The sequence below is a fragment of the Hyperolius riggenbachi genome, chromosome 4 (genome assembly GCF_040937935.1).
Source record: "Hyperolius riggenbachi isolate aHypRig1 chromosome 4, aHypRig1.pri, whole genome shotgun sequence".
Taxonomy (NCBI): domain Eukaryota; kingdom Metazoa; phylum Chordata; class Amphibia; order Anura; family Hyperoliidae; genus Hyperolius; species Hyperolius riggenbachi.
The window spans coordinates 12,674,074-12,697,452 of record NC_090649.1 but is presented as its reverse complement, the minus strand read 5'-3'; the positions used below and the strand labels follow the sequence as shown (position 1 = coordinate 12,697,452).

At 44.4% G+C, this 23,379-nt stretch overlaps 1 protein-coding gene across 1 annotated transcript in view; it reads right to left on the bottom strand.

Annotated features, from left to right (window-relative positions):
* Nucleotides 1-2,937: 2,937 nt before the first annotated feature.
* LOC137571093 (vomeronasal type-2 receptor 26-like) overlaps nt 2,938-23,379 on the bottom strand; it is a 113,151-nt gene continuing 92,709 nt past the window's right edge. Inside the window, exons 6-7 of the mRNA XM_068279774.1 lie at nt 15,774-15,897; nt 2,938-3,857 (exon numbers count right to left, since the gene is read on the bottom strand). Of these exons, the coding sequence (XP_068135875.1) occupies nt 2,938-3,857; nt 15,774-15,897 (1,044 nt within the window). The remainder of the gene's footprint in view (nt 3,858-15,773; nt 15,898-23,379) is intronic.

The window sequence follows — 23,379 nt, the reverse complement described above, 5'->3', positions numbered from 1 at the left end:
CTTTTGGCATGGATTCCCCTCTGGCATGCCACAGTCCAGGTGTTAGACCTTTTGAAACAAGTTTTCCATCACTTTTGTGGCCAGAAACAGTCTTTGTAGTTTTTAAAACTCGCTTGTCCATTGAAGTCTATGGCGGTTCGCCAGATTCGCGGACATTTGTGGAAGCTCCCATTCACCATTCGCAAATGGAAAATTCTATGTTTGCGACATCTCTTTCAAGGAGGTTCTGTGTGGAAGCTGTAGAAGATGTATTGTGTGGCTTAAAGGGGAACTGAAAAGAGAGGTGTATGGAGGCTGTCATGTTTATTTCCTTTTAAGCAATACCAGTTGCCTGGCAGCCCTGCTGATCCTCTGCCTCTAATACTATTAGCCATAGACCCTGAACAAGCATGAAGCAGATCAGCTGTTCCAGACTTTAAAGTCAGATCTGACAAGACTAGCTGCTTGTTTCTGGTGTTATTCAGATACTACTGCAGAGAAATAGAGCATCAGGGCTGCCAGGCAACTGGTATTGATTAAAAAGGAAATAAACATGACAGCCTCCATATACCTCTCTCTTCAGTTCCCCTTTAAGACAGTCAACTACATCCTCTGAATTTTGGTTGGTGATGGTACGTGCCCTCTGAACACGGGGCATTCTTCCAAGGCTGCAGGAAATCACAGCAGCACAACCTCGAGGACCCCTGCGGGGTGGCCTGCCTCTGCCTGTCATTTTTTATTTATTCGGGGTTCTGTGCTTGAAACAAGTGAAAAATAACTGAAGTGAATGCAACTTAATGTGGCAACAACAATAGTAGTAGTGTACACAGCTATGGATGTCAGTGGACTGTGTAGTGTCACACACAGAGAAATGCAATAGTTCTATCACAATACAGTGAAAAGGCACTGGAGTAGTACTGTCCTTGTTTCTGATGTGGCACACAATTGTAGCAGTAGTACTGGGCAGGGGGCACCGCTGTGAGTGGGTGTCAGTGGGCTCTGTGGAGTGTCACACACACAGATATACAGTAGTTCAAACACAATACAGTGAAAAATAAGGCAGTAGAGTAGTACTGTGCTTGTTTCTAATGTGGCACACAATGGCAGTAGGCAGTAGTCGTGGGCACAGCTCTGGGTGGGTGCTGGTGGGCTGTGGAGTGTCGCACACACACACACACACAAAGAAAATAAAAAAGGATGCAGTAGCCCTCAGAAGGGCTTTTTGGGGTGCTTTAACAGCAAGTCAGTCAGCGAGGAACAAAGTAAACAGGCCTAGCTAACGCTTTCCCTATCTCAGGAATGCGCTCTCTCCCTTCCTCTCTCTACAGCAGCCAGAGACAGAATGAAACATGGCCGGCGCAACTGTGTTTTTATAGGTGGGGGGGGGAGTCCCGTGAGGGAGTGAAGGCTGATTGGCTGCCATGTGCCTGCTGACAGTGATCTAGAGGGTCAAAATTTAGCCCAGTGTTCGCTACCTGCAACAGACCCGAACATCTGATATCTGCCGGGAACTGTCCGCCGGCAAAGCATTCGAGCCATCTCTACTATTTGCTACTCAAGAGATCTTCCTGATTGCTTAACCACTTCGACCTATCTGGACGAACTTACTTGTCCAGATAGGCTCTGCTGCTGCCTCCGCATGGTGCACGCCATCGGGCGTGCTCCCGCCGCCCGCCGCTAGCCCCCCGATCGGTGAATGGGAATATAATTCCCATTCACCGATCTAACTTCCCCGCAGAAAACCCGATGCTTTCTATTGAGAGAGCGCGGTATTTCTGCCCCCAGGACACTTCTCCATCTTCTTTTAGTTCCTGGATGCAAGATCGTTCGCATCCAGGACTTTTTTGACTGTGGCCATCTTGTGGCCAAATAGTAAACTGCACCCACATACATTTTTCAATAAACAATTATTTTATTTTACATTTAAAATTAGCTTTTTCCCTCCCACACCAAAAATTACCCACATACATTTTTTATTAAGAAAAAAAAATACAATAAAAAAAAAAAAAAAAACATAAATAGTTACCCAAGGGTCTGAACTTTTTAAATATGCATGTCAAAAGAGTATGTTGTTATATTATTTTAAATTATAAGCTTATAAGTAGTGATGGACGCAAATTGAAAAAACGCACCTTTATTTCTAAATAAAATATCGGCGCCATAAATTGTGATAGGGACATCATTTAAAGGTGTAATAACCGGGACAGATGGGCAAATAAAATACATGAGTTTTAATTACGGTAGCTTGTATTAATTTCAAACTATAATGGCCAAAAACTGAGAAATAATGATTTTTTTTCACTTCTTTGTTAATCTTCCTGTTAAAATGGATTTAGAAAAAATAATTCTTAGAAAAATGCACTACCTAAAGAAAGCCTAATTAGTGGCAGAAAAAAACAAGATACAGATCAATTCATTGTGATTAGTAGCAATAAAGTTATTGGCGAATGAATGGGAGGTGATCGTTGCTCGGATGCATACGATTTTCGACTCTGTAGGCTGAAGTGGTTAAACATGCAGAGTTCTATTCAGTGATGACAGTAAAGTGTATGTGCTCACGCAGTGCACGGAATATTGTTGGGCATTACAATGACTATGTAACATACAGTATGTTATGTAACTTGTGTAACATACATTATACACATAACGCATGCGTTGCTCACGTAATGCACTCTATGCAAAGAGTGCGGTTAATAAATCCTAATGTGTTAAGATGTGGCCAATGTTTGATGTTGTGGTTTTCCTTCTGTTTCTTCTCTTTTTACTCTAGTTTCTATATAAAGCAAGTTTTAATAAATATGAACAAGGAATGTATGCATTTACATTGACTTAGCTTTATTACATCTTGACAATAGGAACACAAAAGTATTGGTAGACCTTTGCATTGTTTTCCCCTTTTCCACACTTTCTTGATTTAAAATGTTGTTTATAAGTAGTAAAGAATGCTTTGTTTATTTGCTAGGTTGCAGTTCGCTTTAGCTTTCTTTTTGTAACTAATTTAGACCTGGTGTTCAGTTCTGGTCTCAGTAGAATGATGTAACATTTGGGGATGAAGATACAGCCCAGGAGTCCAGCACTGGAGGCCAAGATGGAGAAGACCTCCACAGCCACCATGTACTTCCCTTTGGTGCTGAGGTAGGCTGGGATGAAGGAGATCCAAACACTGCAGAAGACCAGCATGCTGAAGGTGATGTACTGAGCTTCATTGAAGGTGTCTGGAAGTTTCCTGGCTAAAAATGCTATAAAAAAGCTCAACACAGCCAAACATCCCATGTAGCCAATCACAGCATAAAAAGCAGTGACGGATCCCTCATTGCATTGTGATATAATCTTCCCCACCTCTGTCTGAGTGTTCTGTTCCGGAAATGGTGGGGAAAAGATCAACCAGAAGACACAGATCACAAACTGTCCAGATGAACACAATATTAGAAGAGAAATAGAGAAATGTCTCTTAATCCATCTCTTGAATGTCCAGTTTGGTTTTATAGCACTGAAGGCCAAGATAACAGTGACGGTTTTGGCCAGAACTGATGAAACAGAAATGGTAAAAATGACCCCAAAAATCACTTGTCGGAGGAGGCAGGACATCTTTGTGGGACGTCCAATGAACAGCAAGGAACAGAGAAATGACAAGCTCAGAGAGAGCAGAAGGATGAAGCTTACATTCTGATTGTTGGCTTTTACAACTGCTGTATTTTTGTGTCTGAAAAACACACCAACTACAACCCAGTTTAAAAAGAAGACTAAAAGGGCAATGATAAGTAGACAAACCCCCAGAACTTCATCAAAGGAGAGGAACTCGGTGGGCCTTGGGACACAGTTGTCTTTTCCTGCATTGGACCAGCTGTCTTCAGGACATCTCAAACATCTCTCCATATCTGCAGAATAAACAGGGACGTGAACGGCTCAAAGAACTCATAAACAATTACCACTGAACAAATAGATGGACATATACATCCATCAAATGTATATTAGGGCCCATTTCCACTTGTGTGGTGCGAATCACTGCAGAAAAAAATTGCATGCGGATGCAAATTTTGCATATGTTTGTATGGGAATTTTCATGCGAATTCGCATGTGAATTCGCATGAATGACGCTATATGCAAATTTAACCATGGCAGTGCCTGTGTGCTTTTCAATTGATTCCATGCAAATTTGCATGAAAATTCACATACACCCGCATAACGGTATGCGGTATGCAAATTCTGATGGCTCTGCCATGCGAATTTTTGACGCGGACGAAAACGCTCAGAAATCCTGACAAGTGGAAACAGTCCCATTCACTTGTATTGGCTATGCAAATTTGCATGCGGCAAATGCATGCGAATTCACAATAGTGGAAATAGGCCCTTAGGCTCTCTTTCACATAAATAGAAGAATTCACTGTCTTTGAAATAACTTGGAACTTACAAAAAATTCACACTAATCATTTTTAATCCATATTTAGCACAACAAATCAGATTGTACTTTATAGTTTCATTGCCAGCATATTAAGGTATTAAGGTTCCTTCTCTATAAGACCACTTTGTACAATTTGTTGACAACTTTATTTGATTTTAGATATCCAAAACAATTTTAAGTCTAAAAGTGTTTAGTTTAGCCAAAGAATAGTGCTTTTTTTTGTTGAACCCATTTCATTATACTGGACTGGGAATCTTCTTGTGATTTTAAAATAAATTATGGTTACAACAAATATGTGAATTATTTCTCACTTTTCTTTTAGCCAAAAACTATTTAAATATCTTTGATTGCAGTATACATACTTTTCAGATGTTTTTGATATGTGTACTCTAGAACACAGGTGTGGAACTCCAGGCCTGGAGGGCCAGATCCATGCCAGTGTTTAGGATGGACTGAGAAAGAGAGGAATGTGTTCTGCCTCATGGACCGCATCTTTCCTGATTCAGAAACATCAATTAATTTGAGCTGTACCAAAAATGTGTGAGGACTGCGGCCCTCGAAGGACCGGGTTGACATCCCTGATCTAGAACAACGTCAAATATACGCAGATTATTTGTTTTGATCATTGTTGAGACCAGGAAAAGTTGTTTGGCCTTTTAAAGAACACATTGGGCCTGATTTACAAAGCGGTGCAAACACTTAGCACGCCTGTGAAAAGCCCTTTATCATGCCTAAACTTAGTTTAGGCGTGATCTGAAGGAATTCGCGCGAACTCCCGCGCGCAAAGTTTTGCACGCGCAGCACACCGCGCTACGCGTGCAGCGCACCGTGCTTCACGCGAAGCGCCCATTAAACCCTATGGGCGCTGCGCGCGGAGTTGCTAACTCAGTGGTGCAAAGCTTATCATGCCTAAAGTCTTTTAGGCGTGATAACTGAGTTATCACCGCTTTGTGAATCAGGCCCATTGATTTATTTTTTGCATTGAATAATGTTCTAGCTGAGATACTGAGGCAGAAATAGTCCCAGGCCCCAAAATAATACAGAACATGTGCAGCTGGTTTCTTTGTGGGGCGCATGGCAGAGATCAGGAAAGGTAATACCATTTGGCTTATCTAGGAGTAAAAACATACAAAGAAAGACAGAAAGTAAAACAACAAATGAGGGCAAATCAGAGGAATAGAACAATGCTCTGCAAACTGATATCATGTCATGTGGGGAGGTGGATCATAATCTCTCAGATACGTGTCCAATTGTAGAAATTCTCATTGTATGTGTAGGATGTGATTTAAACCAGCATTGGTATAGGGACCCCTCCATAACATTGGCCTTGCCAGTGGCTGAGGGGCTTACCCACATGTCTAAATATGTGGAACCAACAATCTTATTTTTTTAGGTGTTTTGTGACTCTCTTGGCTATCTGTGAGTTTGAGTTGAGATCTCTTAAAATTTTGCATGGGGTAGATGATTGGCCAAAACAGCATCTTATCGAATTGTGCAATTTTGTCATTCGGGGCTACATAACATGTTTCAGTGTGTAGAGAGAAGCCTGTTTTAAGGACTAATTAATTTATTGATAGTATTTCTTCCTTCTTCCAATATGAACTTACTTTTAACCACCTAAAGCTGACTTATAAAAACGTCCTGCTAGAAACTCTTAATGGCTCCAGGACGTTTTTATAAGTCAGAAAGTGCCACTGTTTGCGTGCACATGCGCGCCCCCGCGCATTCCTGTGCACGTGAAAATAGTGGGGAAAAAACACCAAAGAAAAAATACACCTTTATTTCCAAATACTATATTATCACCATACTTTGTACTAGGGACATAATTAAAATCTTGTGATAACCAGGACAAATAGGCAGATATAATGTGTGGGTTTTATGTACAGTAGCAGTGTTTATATTAAAACTATAGAAGGTGAAATTGGAGAAATCGTGTCTTTTTTTCATTTTTTTCCTTGTTTTTACCTTTAAAAAATAAAGTAATTACTGAAAACAAATATCAACACCAAATAGTCTAATTGGTGGTGAAAAAAAACAAGATATAGATATGGATCATTTTATTGTGATTAGTAGTGATTAAGCTATTGGCAAATGAAAGGGATGAGCAGTGAAAGGTGAAAACCGCTCTTGTCCGTTAGGGTAAAAACGCCTTTAAAGGGACACTTAAGTCAAACAAAAAAAATGAGTTTTACTCACCTAGGGCTTCCAATAGCCCCCTGCAGCTGTCCGGTGCCCTTGCCGCCTCCCTCCGATCCTCCTGGCCCCGCCGGCAGCCACTTCCTGTTTCGGTGACAGGAGCTGACAGGCTGGGAACGCGAGTGATTCTTCGCATTCCCAGACACATTAGCACCCTCTATGCTGCTATATGGTATATGATATATGCTATAGTAGCATAGATGGCGCTATTGTGGCCAGGAACGCGAAGAATCACTCGCGTCCCCAGCCTGTCAGCTCCTGTCACCGAAACAGGAAGTGGCTGCCAGCGGGGCCAGGAGGATCGGAGGGAGACGGCGAGGGCACCGGACAGCTGCAGGGGGTTATTGGAAGCCCCAGGTGAGTAAAACTCATTTTTTTTGTTTGACTTAAGTGTCCCTTTAAGGTGAAGTGGTTAAGATTAGTTTGAAGTGGTTTATGCTGATGATTATTAACCCTCCTGGCAGTTGATTTTTTATGCCAAATGGGCACGCAGAAATCTGTTTTTTTTTTTTTGTTTGTTTCATGTAAAGCTACCAGAGTGGTAGCTACATGAAACACCACTAGAGGGCGCATGTGTCCCTCTAGTGCGATCGTCGCCGGCATCTATAGCAAACAGGGGAATGCGTATATAACGCGTTCCCCTGTTTGGCTACTCCTGTCGCCATGGCGATGATCGGAATGACGTCATGGACGTCGGCCGACGTCCTGACGTCAGACGCCTCAGATCCAGCCCATAGCGCTGCCTGGAACTCATTGGTCCGGGCAGCACAGGGCTCTGGCGGGGGGGGGGGGGCTTTTCCGCCGCTGCGTGTGGGCGAACGCCGCAGAGTGGCGGCGATCAAGCTGTGCGCGCAGCTAGCAAAGTGCTAGCTGTGCGCACAGCACTTTAAATGGGGCGAATCGCCCCGCCTGGGGCTGAGATATCTTCCTACGCGGCATAGCCCGAGCTCAGCTCGGGCTTTCCGCCAAGAAGGTTAATTCACTCTAGTAATACTCTGATTGGTGGTAGTGTTGGGCGAACATCTAGATGTTCGGGTTCGGGCCGAACAGGCCGAACATGCCCGCGATGTTCGGGTGTTCGAGCCTAACTCCGAACATAATGGAAGTCAATGGGGACCCGAACTTTTGTGCTTTGTAAAGCCTCCTTACAAGCTACGTACCCCAAATTTACAGGGTATATGCACCTTGGGAGTGGGTACAAGAGAGGAAAAAAAAATAGCAAAAAGAGCTTATAGTTTTTGAGAAAATCGATTTTAAAGTTTCAAAGGGAAAACTGTCTTTTAAATGCGGGAAATGTCTGTTTTCTTTGCACAGGTAACATGCTTTTTGTCGGCATGCAGTCATAAATGTAATACAGATAAGAGGTTCCAGGAAAAGGGACCGGTAACGCTAACCCAGCAGCAGCACACATGATGGAACAGGAGGAGGGTGGCGCAGGAGGAGAAGGCCACGCTTTGAGACACAACAACCCAGGCCTTGCATGAGGACAAGAAGCGTGCGGATAGCAATTTGCATTTTGTCGCCATGCAGTCATAAATGTAATACAGATGAGAGGTTCAATAAACAGGGACCGGAAACGCTAACCCATCACAGATGTTCATTGTTCATGTTACTTGGTTGGGGTCCCGGGAGTGTTGCGTACGTAGTCGTTTCCAATCCAGGATTGATTCATTTTAATTTGAGTCAGACGGTCTGCATTTTCTGTGGAGAGGCGGATACGCCGATCTGTGACGATGCCTCCGGCAACACTGAAACAGCGTTCCGACATAACGCTGGCTGCCGGGCAAGCCAGCACCTCTATTGCGTGCATTGCCAGTTCGTGCCAGGTGTCTAGCTTCGATACCCAATAGTTGAAGGGTGCAGATGGATTGTTCAACACAGCTATGCCATCTGACATGTAGTCCTTGACCATCTTCTCCAGGCGATCGGTGTTGGCGGTGGATCTGCACGCTTGCTGTTTTGTGTGCTGCTGCATGGGTGTCAGAAAATTTTCCCACTCCAAGGACACTGCCGATACCATTCCCTTTTGGGCACTAGCTGCGGCTTGTGTTGTTTGCTGCCCTCCTGGTCGTCCTGGGTTTGTGGAAGTCAGTCTGTCAGCGTACAACTGGCTAGAGGAGGGGGAGGATCTCCTCTCTAAAGTCTCCACAAGGGCCTGCTGGTATTCTTCCATTTTGACCTGTCTGACTCTTTCTTCAAGCAGTTTTGGAACATTGTGTTTGTACCGTGGATCCAGAAGGGTATAAACCCAGTAATTGGTGTTGTCCAGAATGCGCACAATGCGTGGGTTGCGTTCAATGCAGTCCTAGGCCGAAGAGGTCATAGCCTAGGGTCACAAAAACCTGTTTATTTGGGCAATTTCAATGGTGGCGAGTCTGACGTACATAAATCGCAGCAATGGCCGTTATCAACGTCTGAATCTCACGAAATGTCTCATGCAGGTAGAAGACATATTGTTAGACTTGGACTCCAAAGATGGGGTCCCTACATCTCTGTAAACCAGAGTTACAGGGGTGCAAAATTGGTAAAATCCCCCATAGGCTTTCATAGCCTCCCTATTTCACTTTCCAAAATCTCACATCTTTTCAAAGGGCAATTGCTCAGCAGTGGCAAATTTTCTAGCATTGTAGGGACCCTTAGGGGGAACATGACTGGTGAGTTTCAGGCCCCTAGGCCAAAGAGGTCATAGCCTAGGGTCACAAAACCTGTTTATTTGGGCAATTTCAATGGTAGTGATGCTGACGTACATAAATCTCAGCCATGGCCGTTAGCAACGTCTGAATTTCACAAAATGTCTCATGCAGGTAGAAGACATATTGTTAGACTTGGATTCCAAAGATGGGGTCCCTACATCTCTGCAAACCAGAGTTACAGGGGTCCAAAATTGGTAAAATCCCCCATAGGCTTTCATTGCCTCCCTATTTCACTTTCCAAAATCTCACATCTTTTCAAAGGGCAATTGCTCAGCAGTGGCAAATTTTCTAGCATTGTAGGGACCCTTAGGGGGAACATGACTGGTGAGTTTTGGGCCCCTAGGCCGAAGATGTCATAGCCTAGGGTCACAAAAACCTGTTTATTTGGGCAATTTCAATGGTGGCGAGTCTGACGTACATAAATCGCAGCAATGGCCGTTAGCAACGTCTGAATCTCACGAAATATCTCATGCAGGTAGAAGACATATTGTTAGACTTGGATTCCAAAGATGGGGTCTCTACATCTCTGCAAACCAGAGTTACAGGGCTCCTAAATTGGTAAATTCCCCCATAGGCTTTCATTGGGCCTACTATTTACCGTTCCAAAATCTCACACCATTTCAAAGGGCAATGGCTCAGCAGTGGCAAAACTCACCAGTCATGATCCCCCTAAGAGTCCCTACAATGCTAGAAAATTTGGTACTGCTGAGCCATTGCCGTTTGAAAAGATGTGAGATTTTGGAAAGTGAAATAGGGAGGCAATGAAAGCCTATGGGGGATTCTACCAATTTTGCACCCCTGTAACTCTAGTTTGCAGAGATGTAGGGACCCCATCTTTGGAATCCAAGTCTAACAATATGTCTTCTACCTGCATGAGACATTTCGTGAAATTCAGACGTTGCTAGCGGCCATGGCTGAGATTTATGTACGTCAGCATCACTACCATTGAAATTGCCTAAATAAACAGGTTTTTGTGACCCTAGGCTATGACATCTTCGGCCTAGGGGCCCGAAACTCACCAGTCATGTTCCCCCTAAGGGTCCCTACAATGCTAGAAAATTTGCCACTGCTGAGCAATTGCCCTTTGAAAAGATGTGAGATTTTGGAACTGTAAATAGGAGGCCTAATGAAAGCCTATGGGGGATTTTACCAAATTTGGAGCCCTGTAACTCTGGTTTGCAGAGATGTAGGGAACCCATCTTTGGAGCCCAAGTCTAACAATATGTCTTCTACCTGCATGAGACATTTCGTGAGATTCAGACGTTGCTAACGGCCATCGCTGCGATTTATGTACGTCAGACTCGCCACCATTGAAATTGTCCAAATAAACAGGTTTTTGTGACCCTAGGCTATGACCTCTTCGGCCTAGGGGCCCGAAACTCACCAGTCACGTTCCCCCTAAGGGTCCCTACAATGCTAGAAAATTTGCCACTGCTGAGCAATTGCCCTTTGAAAAGATGTGAGATTTTGGAAAGTGAAATAGGGAGGCAATGAAAGCCTATGGGGGATTTTACCAATTTTGGACCCCTGTAACTCTGGTTTGCAGAGATGTAGGGACCCCATCTTTGGAATCCAAGTCTAACAATATGTCTTCTACCTGCAATTCAGACGTTGCTAACGGCCATGGCTGAGATTTATGTACGTCAGCATCACTACCATTGAAATTGCCCAAATAAACAGGTTTTTGTGACCCTAGGCTATGACCTCTTCGGCCTAGGACTGCATTGAACGCGACCCACGCATTGTGCGCATTCTGGACAACACCAATTACTGGGTTTATACCCTTCTGGATCCACGGTACAAACACAATGTTCCAAAACTGCTTGAAGAAAGAGTCAGACAGGTCAAAATGGAAGAATACCAGCAGGCCCTTGTGGAGACTTTAGAGAGGAGATTGACATCCTCCCCCTCCTCTAGCCAGTTGTACGCCGACAGACTGACTTCCGCAAACCCAGGACGACCAGGAGGGCAGCAAACAACACAAGCCGCAGCTAGTGCCCAAAAGGGAATGGTATTGGCAGTGTCCTTGGAGTGGGAAAATTTTCTGACACCCATGCAGCAGCACACAGAACAGCAAGCGTGCAGATCCACCTCCAACACCGATCGCCTGGAGAAGATGGTCAAGGACTACATGTCAGATGGCATAGCTGTGTTGAACAATCCATCTGCACCCTTCAGCTGCTGCTGGGTTAGCGTTACCGGTCCCTTTTCCTGGAACCTCTCATCTGTATTACATTTATGACTGCATGCCGACAAAATGCAAATTGCTATCCGCACGCTTCTTGTCCTCATGCAAGGCCTGGGTTGTTGTGTCTCAAAGCGTGGCCTTCTCCTCCTGCGCCGCCCTCCTCCTGTTCCATCACGTGTGCTGCTGCTGGGTTAGCGTTACCGGTCCCTTTTCCTGGAACCTCTCATCTGTATTACATTTATGACTGCATGGCGAAAAAATGCAAATTGCTATCCGCACGCTTCTTGTCCTCATGCAAGGCCTGGGTTGTTGTGTCTCAAAGCGTGGCCTTCTCCTCCTGCGCCGCCCTCCTCCTGTTCCATCACGTGTGCTGCTGCTGGGTTAGCATTACCGGTCCCTTTTCCTGGAACCTCTCATCTGTATTACATTTATGACTGCATGCCGACAAAATGCAAATTGCTATCCGCACGCTTCTTGTCCTCATGCAAGGCCTGGGTTGTTGTGTCTCAAAGCGTGGCCTTCTCCTCCTGCGCCGCTCTCCTCCTGTTCCATCACGTGTGCTGCTGCTGGGTTAGCGTTACCGGTCCCTTTTCCTGGAACCTCTTATATGTATTACATTTATGACTGCATGCCGACAAAAAGCATGTTACCTGTGCAAAGAAAACAGACATTTCCCGCATTTAAAAGACAGTTTTCCCTTTGAAACTTTAAAATCGATTTTCTCCAAAACTATAAGCTCTTTTTGCAAATTTTTTTTCCTCTTGTACCCACTCCCAAGGTGCACATACCCTGTAAATTTGGGGTATGTAGCATGTAAGGAGGCTTTACAAAGCACGGAAGTTCGGGTCCCCATTGACTTCCATTATGTTCGGAGTTCGGCTCGAACACCCGAACATCGCGACCATGTTCGGCCCGAACCCGAACATCTAGGTGTTCGCCCAACACTACACGTGACCCGTTCGGCCAATCACAGCGCTAGCCGAACGTTCGGGGAACGTTCGGCCATGCGCTCTTAGTTCGGCCATATGGCCGAACAGTTTGGCCGAACACCATCAGGTGTTCGGCCGAACTCGAACATCACCCGAACAGTGTGATGTTCTGCAGAACCCGAACAGTGGCGAACACTGTTCGCCCAACACTAATTGGTGGATGTGGGATAATTGGTGTATATCGGCGATCATGTGGATTTTTGGTCAGATGACTAAAGTTCAGTATCTTTATGTAATGAACGGGGCAGCTGCGGCGAACAGCACCGCCGCCGCAGCTGCCTCCGTGCCGCTGCCCATCCTCCCGGCGTCTAGGACACCAAGGACGGAACGTTTGCTCTCTCAAGGGGTCACTGTCTTGCGCGGGTGTGTGCACAGACAGGACCTTTATGCTAAGAGGAGGCTAGTCAGCTGACCTGCTGGTCAGCTGACGTCAGAGGAGCCTCACGGCACCCAGGATTGGCTGGCTGCAGGGGGCGTGCCAGTGAGGTCTCCTCTGCTTCTTAAGCCTCCAGGCTTCATTCAGACACTGTCTGCTGTCGTGAATACATCTCGTGTTAGCGCTCAGACCTTAGACTAGATCTCAGGTGTAATAAACCAAGGACTTCACACCTAGACTAGGATATTATTACATTGTTATTGATTATTCTGTGTATGATTCTGGCTATCCTCTGACTTCGCTCTAAGCTTACTGATTCTGTACCTCTGCCCATCTGATTAGTTGCTGAACCTCTGCCTGATTACTGATTACTCTTCTGCCTTACGATTATATTCTGATTCTGTCCTCTCTGTTGCCAACCCTTGCCTGTCTGACCATTCTACTCACCAGTGGGCCCTTGCCACTGGTGAGGTGTTAGTTTCTCCAGCTCCTCTGGTGAAGTTATTTGCTAGAGACCGGTTGCTCCTGCTCCTAGGCTGCAGTAAAGTCTGAATCGCCTGCTCCTCAGGTGATCACTAGTTGCAGTACTGTTTGTACCTCCTGCTCCTAGGCTGCAGTACAGTCTCAATCACCTGCCCCTCAGGTAATAACTAGGCTGCAGTACAGTCTTGTTATCCTGCCCCTCAGGTGATCACTAGGCTGCAGTACTGTCTGAATCACCTGCTCCTCCGGAGGTTTTATCTCTTCAGTGTTAGTATCTCCAGCTTGCTGGGTTGGTACTTTATTATACGGTCATTGTACCGATAGTACCTCACCAGCCCCTCTGGTGAGGTCTCGTCAAACTATTTAGTTACGGTTGCACCAAGCACTACACACTCAGCTCCTTGTGCTGCTATACTGGTATTATTGGTGATTCTGCAGATCACACATAATCAGGTATAGCGCCCGCATTGTTGGTGATTCTGCAGATCACTAAATAATCAGACATCTGAGCTGCGACACCCTACCGTTACACTTTACTAATATTAATTTAGCCATAATATATCCACTGATAGATTTTTTTGTTTTTTACAATCCACTGTTTAATTTAAACCTAATTTTAATTCATAATGTTAGACTTTCCTCCATGTAGGAATTAGCCTATTTTATATCAAGTTTTTATGCAATCAATACAGAGGAATTAATTTTGGTGGACCCCAATCATTGGATTTTTGGCACAGGAATTCGAGGCGAGTACTGGTCTTTTGAATTTCTATTCCATGAAGTCCAATCACATGACTATGATCATGTGACGAGGAAGTGCAAATGATGTTCCACAGATTCAGACAATTGAATAAGTTATGTATGTGGTATTGGAGGTATTTACAGATACTTTGGCAAACTGTCATTGATAACATGACTTTGGAACTAAGGAACTTTATAGTAGAGGCCATTTGGAATAGCTATGAGGACAGACCCTATCATGTGACCCTGACCATGGGACTATGATGACAGGCCTGATCACATGACTGTGATCATGTGACCATAAGGTGGGCAAGGTGCTCTGTACTGGTCCTTGTTTGATATGGTAATTGAGGAGTGGAATTAACATACGAAAGCTGTTGGAATTGATGGGGTTTCTTGAAATGGTGTTAGCTGCCTGACCCTTCATGACCCCTGAAGACACTAGTTTGTAAAAACGGTCAGGTTGGAGACGAGCAGCGCATCATTCCATTCATTATTATTATTTAGTATTTATAAAGTGCTGATATCTTCTGCAGCACTTTATAGAGTTTGTAGTCTTGTCACTAACTGTCCCTCAAAGGAGCTTACAATCTAATCCCTACTATAGTCATATGTCCATCGTAGTATAATTTTTTTAAGGGGAAGCCAATTAACTTATTTGTACTTTTTGGGGTGTGAGAGGAAACCGGAGTGCCCGGAGGAAACCCACACAGACACAGGGAGAACATACAAACTCCTTACAGATGTTGACCTGGCTGAGATTTGAACCAGAGGCCCAGCACTACAAGGAAAGAGTGCTATCCACCTCACCACCATGCTTCATTGTGTTTTTGTGGTACCCTAGAATATGAATACGTAATTTATATCTTAAAATGATAATATAGTTTATTTTTTTCCATTTTATGGAGATCTTATTTAATGTAATAAAGCCCTAATGTATTATACTTTATCTTGTTTTACTGCCTCTATTATGTAGTGATGTAGTGATTGTGGAGTGATTTACTAGCATTACAGAGGAAGACGGAAACTAAGATATTAGACAACCTATTGAATGGTGGGAAAATGCTTATTGACAAACTTATCATAACTGGATGGGAAGCCTCTTCTTGATTCTGAGGACTATCTGTGCTTAAATGTTTGAGGAAAGTCCTTAGGTTTAAAGGAGTCATCAGGGAAAAAGTCTAAAATAAGTGGTACTTACCGGGGGCTTCCTCCAGCTCCAAGCTCCCAGGACGTCCCTCGCCGCAGCTCTCCCCGCAGCCGTTCGCCGCAGGTCCGTCCCGGTCCTCAGCGATGACGTCAGAGTGACCTCCAGGTCAGCCTGTACTGCGCTTGCGCAGTCCGCTCCGGCCCACGTGGCGGTGATTGATAGCGCCACTAGCGCAGGCACAGTACAGGCCGACCTGGAGGTTGCTCTGACGTAATCGCCTGGGACTGGGACGGACCTGCGGTGAACGGCTGTGGGGAGAGCTGCGGCGAGGGACATCCTGGGAGCTTGGAGCTGGAGGAAGCCCCCGGTAAGTACCACTTATTTTAGACTTGTTCCCCTGATGAATCCTTTAAAGGTCACATTTTGCATAAAATAATGAATTATCAGCTCCTGACAAACTGTAAAAAAAAACAACTTCATGATTTCTGGCACAGATAGTTATTACAATTATCAACTTCCCTAAGGGATTTTTGTGAAACATCTGATTGCTGGTGAAACATCTCCTGAGTCACCCACCAGTGTCGTTAGTGACCTCTCCTTCTATGCAGGGGGCGCAGGTATAGCAGCACCTGTGTATCACCTCCATGGGGACTTTGTGATACCCCGGACGGCAGCTCTCACTACATACCGAGGTCGGAGTCTGTAGGATGGACAAAAGAAAACAATATACAACTTACACCACATTCTATAAATTCTCATACAAATCAACAAAAGTGGAAATGACCATGTTCCTCAATAAAATGCCCAAGAAATGGGCAGCATCCTTCAGATACAAAAACTCATCAGTCTGAAGGCCGTCAGAGAAGCTGGTTGCCTTCTCTTTACCTTGAACTACTCCATTGGAAATAACAAGAGAACACAAGCATTTCACAAGCATTTGCGTATGAACCTTCTCACCCCAGTTAAGCCTGTTGCTACCACTTGGCCATACAGAGACAAAACACATCCACTCCCAGTCTCGCCTGCAAAGTCCAGTTTTCTCCCGTTTATTTACTGTTGGTCTAATATATGGAACACAAAGTAATGTTGCCATAATTTCACAAGATCTACAACGTTGTTGCATTTCTAACACTACACAGGATAGGGACATAATGACAGGAAAATGGCAAATACATATTATTGCTTGTAATAACTACTGATGGCGTACGTTAAAAAGGGGCACTGGGAAAAAAGGGCGCAGGGTTTTAAACGATAAGCATGGATAACGTTTAAAAATGTATTGTACTGTATTTCGTTTAAAATTTATGTTTTATAAAGTTATAAATCATTAAATAATGTGCATTAAATTGGCAATTGTAAAAACGTTAATCTTCCGTTTAAATAGTGAAACGTATAATAACGTTTAAAAAAAAAATACTAAGTAACCCTCCCTGTACCTACCCCTAACCCCTAGACCCCCCTGTTGATGCCTAAAACTAAGACCCCCCCTGTTGGTGCCTAAGTAACCCTCCCTGTACCTACCCCTAACCCCTAGACCCCCCTGTTAGTGCCTAAACCTAAGACCCCCCCCTGTTGGTGCCTAAACCTAAGACCCCCCTGTTGGTGCCTAAACCTAAGACCCCCCTGTTAGTGCCTAAACCTAAGACCCCCCTGTTGGTGCCTAAACCTAAGACCCCCCTGTTGGTGCCTAAACCTAAGACCCCCCTGTTGGTGCCTAAACCTAAGACCCCCTGTTGGTGCCTAAACCTAAGACCCCCCTGTTGGTGCCTAAACCTAAGACCCCCTGTTGGTGCCTAAACCTAAGACCCCCCTGTTGGTGCCTAAACCTAAGACCCCCCTGTTGGTGCCTAAACCTAAGACCCCCCTGTTGGTGCCTAACCCTAAGACCTCCCTGGTGGTGCCTAAACCTAAGACCCTCCTTAGTGCTCACTGTATTGTTTGTAGAATAATGTTTTAAAAACAGTAAGGGATAAAATATATTACAATTTACATTACGTACTGATCGCTTTGTTTTGTGAATAATAATGTTTTACAAATAGTAAGGGATAACATTTAAAATAATGTTTTATTGAAATAAGAAACGTAAATCATCACATGCAGTTATAAAACATGAAAAATCTTCGGGCGCCGTTGGAAAACGTTATTATTCTCGGGCGCCCTTTTTTCCTGTTCGGCGCCCATTAAACGATAATTATTATAGGAGTGAATGGCGGCGCCCGATTTGTCCACTAGCCTCCTGCGCCCTTTTTTACTGTTACCCTACTGATGAGCACGGATTTCGCATAATGGTAATTTTGTATCAATCTTCAAAATTGCAGTAAGATGCAAAATCATAATGCAAAATATAGGAAAAAATTAATTTTGCTTGTAACCATAATTAGGAACTGTGATTTCAATTTTCTGCATGCAATCATCACCAGAATTGCTACATATGTTAAAGTGAACCTCCGGACTAAAAATCTACTCAGCAGCACTGAAAAGGCCTGGTGTTTCTTTAACAGTTTCACAGAATCAGAACTTTGTTTCTCTTATACAAGCCTCAATTTTAGCTGCACAGAAGAAAACTGCCCGGGCATTTTTCCCCTGATGCTGTGCAAAGACTGATGGGATTTCTGATTTTGCTGTTCTCGTTCTGCTGTTTTGGTGCAATTTTTTTTTTTTACATTTTGAATTTGACATTTGAAGCCTAGTGTGTGCAGCTGGGAGGGGTAATCAGGACACAGGACAGTTGGAACTGTGTCTCCTGCTCCTTGTCACCTCCTTTCAACCAAAAAGATGGCTGCCCCATGACAAAGATGGCAGCCCCCATGAATCACAAACATTTGCCTGTTCTTTTAAAACGGGGTGGGTAAGAGATTATATTACCTATCTATTCTAATTAACATAACTAATGTAACTTGATGACGGTATGTTTGTTTAGGCTAAAGTTCCCCTTTAAGGGGTATAGTGGGAGCAAGGCAAAACTCAATTTTTTTATTAAAAACCATTCTTCCTTTGCATTTTTAAAAATAGAGGTATGATTTTTAGGTCCATATGCAATTAACTTTTACTCCAAGGAGATCATTTTTCATCTTGTATTTAAAATAACTTTTCAGCATTTTCCAATTGAAAAAGTACCAAAAATTGTTGAAAAACTACTATCCAAATTATTTAGAATATTTTCTAGTTTGCTGGAGGTTTAACATGCATTGTATTTACAATATGTGAAAATATCTCCTAGCAGAAAAGTCAGGTGAAAAAGTGAATTGAATATGGACCTTCGAGTCTAAAATCGTGTTAAAAAAATGCACTGCTTTCAGACACAAAAATCCAGAAATAATCATAATGTTAGGGAGGATAAATGTTTGCAAAATGTGGCATAATTGTAACTAGCAGATTAGGATCATATGATCACATCTCATAACCCCACTGCTTACAGTTCCCCCCGTATTGAGCGTGAATGACTGGAGGCACTCCAAATTATTAAAATAATTAAAGAAAACATGAAAAAAGGAGAGCTAGTGGTTGCCTTACTTTGCCTCTGAGGAACCCAAGTCTGATTATCAAAACCCTTATGGCACTTTTGTTGCATACTATAGACCTGATGAAGTAGGAAACACCCCCAAAATGTATTGTCTGGCTCTACTCCTGTGCTATAACCTTTTTAAACTTCCATTGAGTTGGCTGGCTGCTGTGTTCTATAGGAGAGGTTAGCACACCACTACCTTTCATTTCTTAAATTGTTTTTAATTATCCTATTACTTGTGTGCACCTCCACCCTCCAGTCATTACTGTTTTACATCTTTGCTGGGAGTTTTATATTAGTAAAGTTCCCTTTGGTGGTCTACCTAATCCTCAGGGCATACGAGAGATAACGGCACTGGAGACTTGAGAGCAGGATACAGCCGGTATATAGCTGATCCTGCTGCCGCACAAGTCCCGGCTGCGGTAATTACTATTCCCCCTCCAGGTCGCCATGGATGGTGGGGGAATGAAATAATTCGGCTTCCAGCGATTGCTGGAAGCCAAATTATAGTTTTAAAAGCAACTTCAGGTCCGTCTTCTGATGGCGTTAAAGTCACTTCCTCTACCTGCCATAGCCGTATTTCCTATTAAGGCCTATGGTGGCGCTGGCTGCGCCGAAGTCTCCTGCGCGGCTACGCCCAAGTCTCCAGCGCTGGATTTACCGTGTTTGTCCTCAACAAACACGCTAAATCTTAGAAACTTACAAACCCAAGGAGTAGTGGGAACTAATAGTGGCTACCTGTTTTTTATTTTTCATTTATTTTTATGTATTTATTTACCGTATATACCCGGATACAAGTCGACCTCGTGTATAAGTCGACCCCAAAATTTGACCCGCTTAAGCTGGTATTTTTCAATGTTTCAAGTATAAGTCGGCCCACGATAGTTGATAGCTGCAGGTGGGGACTAGGAGGGTTACTGGTTCTACACTTGGGGACCAGAAGTAATGTCTGCACTTGGAAACTAGGAGAGGATAATAGCTAACTCCCCAGTTGCAGCCAGCACCTGCCCAACATTGAACCCCTGTGCCCTGTATGGCGGCAGCTGGGTCCTCCCTTCTGTGTGCCTTGTGATTCCTTAATTTGCCCACCTACAGACCCCTCTCTCTCTCCCCCACCCCGAGTGCCCTGTATGCAGAGTGCACATTGCAGCACAGCAGGCATACATTCCTAGGGCAGAGTTTCCCCTCAAACCTCCCCTCCCTTCCCAGCCGCTGTGGTGCCTCCCTGTCTCTGAGTGCCCGCTGCCCTCTCCCTACGGATGTCCACCTCTCTCTCCCCGTTACATGAATGCAGTGTAAGCCGGGCTGACATACATTACCTAATCCCCCGCTGCGCGCTGTGTCCTCTGATCTCCTCTTCGCTGATGCTGGTAAGCGTACTATAGCGTCTCTTCCGCTTCCGGTATCATGTGACATCGGGAGTCACATGGTACCGGAAGCGGGAGAGACGCTATAGTACACTTACCGGCATCAGCGAAGAGCAGATCAGAGGACACAGCGCGCAGCGGGGGATTAGGTAATGTATGTCAGCCCGGCTTACACTGCATTCATGTAACGGGGAGAGAGAGGTGGACATCCGTAGGGAGAGGGCAGCGGGCACTCAGAGACAGGGAGGCACCACAGCGGCTGGGAAGGGAGGGGAGGTTTGTTAGGGAAACTGGCCATAATTATTAGTAGGTGGAGGCAGGAGGGAGAGAGAGCCAGAGAGGGGGGCAGTTTAGAATAGCATAATTAAGAGAAAGAGGCACCGGACCCCAGCTATAAGTTGGTAAATTTAGGACTGTCTCAAGTACAAGTCGACCCCCCCACTTTTACACTGTGAGTCAGTCCTAAATTTCTCGACTTATAGCCGAGGATATACGGTACTTATTTTGGTAACCAGAAAAGTATGAGTAATCCTCTTTACCTTAAAATCTTCTGGTACTTTGACATATAACACTATTGGTTTCTGGTATTTGTTTCCTTTGTGTCTTTTTGGTCCCTGGAATCTCTGGGTTCATCCTCCCCCAAGCCACATTGAACATGATACTTGTATTATTACCCTTAGCCGATCTTCCCCTAGCCATTTCTCTAGCCATGTACATACATCATTCTCTAGTCCCTGCATCTCAAGCTTCTGCATCAGGCTGTTGTGGGGACCAATGTCACAGGTATAACTTCCCAATTTTCCTCAGTGGAATATGATATAACATAAACTGTACATCAGTCATATGGGTGTGACCCGTAGAAACAAGATACAGTGGTAAATTATTAACTGTGCTCCACCCTCTTACTACCCAAGGATGGATGCTGTCTGATAGTTGTCTGGGCCAGTTATATTATCTTGGGCCATGTATATTATCTATCCTGATTCTATTCAGGCATGTCCACCTTCCTTTATTAGAAAAGTAATGGTGAATGAGGAAGACTGGGAGCCAACTACAGTCATAATATGCCATCTTATGCAGGAAAACAGAGGTGCCAAAAGGATAAAAGGAAGCTAAATGAGCTTAAAAACCAAATTCTGGGTAAAAAGAGGAGGTAGTGGTGGACTTGCCTCCTCCAAGTAGACACACAACGACTGTAGTAAAGACAGTCAACATATTTTATTTATGAACTCCAAATATGCAACGCGTTTCGCAGGTTTGATCCCGCCTCATCAGGCAATAACAACGGAGCAATAGCATATGTGTTCAGTAACCTGAGGTGCCTGGCTCTTCTACTGACCACATATGCTATTACTCTGTTGTTATTGCCTGATGAAGCATGATCAAACCTGTGTTTAGTAGCAGAACTCTTGAGTTCTGTAAGTTTTTTCATGCACAAATTCAGAATCACAAACAGGAATCTTTTCCCTCTGCGCTGTCAGATTTATTACTGGTCTGGTCAGCTCTTACAGACCTGTGACCTGTTGAATTTATGGTTTGTTTGTTTTTTCCTAGGGAATGACCACAGAATTCTCTTTGCTACAGCTTAACTATTTCCTGACTCATTTTAGAAGAGCATTGTACTTTGCTAGCTATCAGTGAAACAGGATGGCAATTATATTACATTTATTTATATTTTCAAAACAAACTATACATCTCCTTCTGATGCTGAATGTATATATAGTTGCGTGCTTTAACACTTGTTAGTATAAAGTCTACAAACATATACAAAGTCTGAAGAAGCCAAAGGCTCACTTTTTTATTTACAGTTAGCTAATAAATGTTATCATTCTGTTTTAATAACTTCAAAACTTCCTACAGACTCATCTGTCCTTCCTTGCCTTGCCCTAAGTACTACATTGTCACTGTTTAAAGCACATCTATGTCAGCATGTGTAGTTTTATATCTTCTATTCACATGTTCTCTGTTTTGGATGAGCTTCTTTCAATAGCGCTGCCCTGTTACCTGTTTGTGGCTCTGACTGTCTGTAGCCAGTCGCACAGAGGACAAAGAAGCAGCACATGCTCTGGCTACTCGTGCTCCTTGCAATTTAGCACTGAGATGTGCACAGCAGCCGAGGCCGGGAATGCTTTGGGCATGCACTGCTTCTTTGCCAAATGAGGGGCAGAGCAGCAAAATGGAGGGGAGCTCATTCAAACCAGTTATTGCTACTCAGAGGGTTGGAGAGAATTAGATGGGGGGGGGGGGGGGGGGTTGGTGTCAGCTGGCCTAGGGCACTTGGAAGTACAAATCCGGCCCTGGCGCCGCCTATCAGTGTTAGCTGGTCGTTATGTGGTTAAGTGCCTCTGATTGATGCCATTAGTGATGCAATTACCAATATACAAAAAAGAGTGGCACTGGATTAGTATAAAAAAAACCACACACATCCACCTTAAAAGATAGTGACATTTAGTGTGTAATTGTACTTCACAGCACATTGTTTGCAGTTATATAATAATTAAGTGAACTTTTCATAGCATAAAATTCCACAACACTACACTTACTACTATTGCACACTAGTTCTAATATCCAAACTGTTCCTAGCACACTCATATGCGCCATACATCCAGGGACCACCTGATTCCCTGCACACTCATATGCCCCATACATCCAGGGACCACCTGATTCCCTGCACACTCATATGCCCCATACATCCAGGGACCACCTGATTCCCTGCACACTCATATGCCCCATACATCCAGGGACCACCTGATTCCCTGCACACTCATATGCCCCATACATCCAGGGACCACCTGATTCCCTGCACACTCATATGCCCCATACATCCAGGGACCACCTGATTCCCTGCACACTCATATGCCCCATACATCCAGGGACCACCTGATTCCCTGCACACTCATATGCCCCATACATCCAGGGACCACCTGATTCCCTGCACACTCATATGCCCCATACATCCAGGGACCACCTGATTCCCTGCACACTCATATGCCCCATACATCCAGGGACCACCTGATTCCCTGCACACTCATATGCCCCATACATCCAGGGACCACCTGATTCCCTGCACACTCATATGCCCCATACATCCAGGGACCACCTGATTCCCTGCACACTCATATGCCCCATACATCCAGGGACCACCTGATTCCCTGCACACTCATATGCCCCATACATCCAGGGACCACCTGATTCCCTGCACACTCATATGCCCCATACATCCAGGGACCACCTGATTCCCTGCACACTCATATGCCCCATACATCCAGGGACCACCTGATTCCCTGCACACTCATATGCCCCATACATC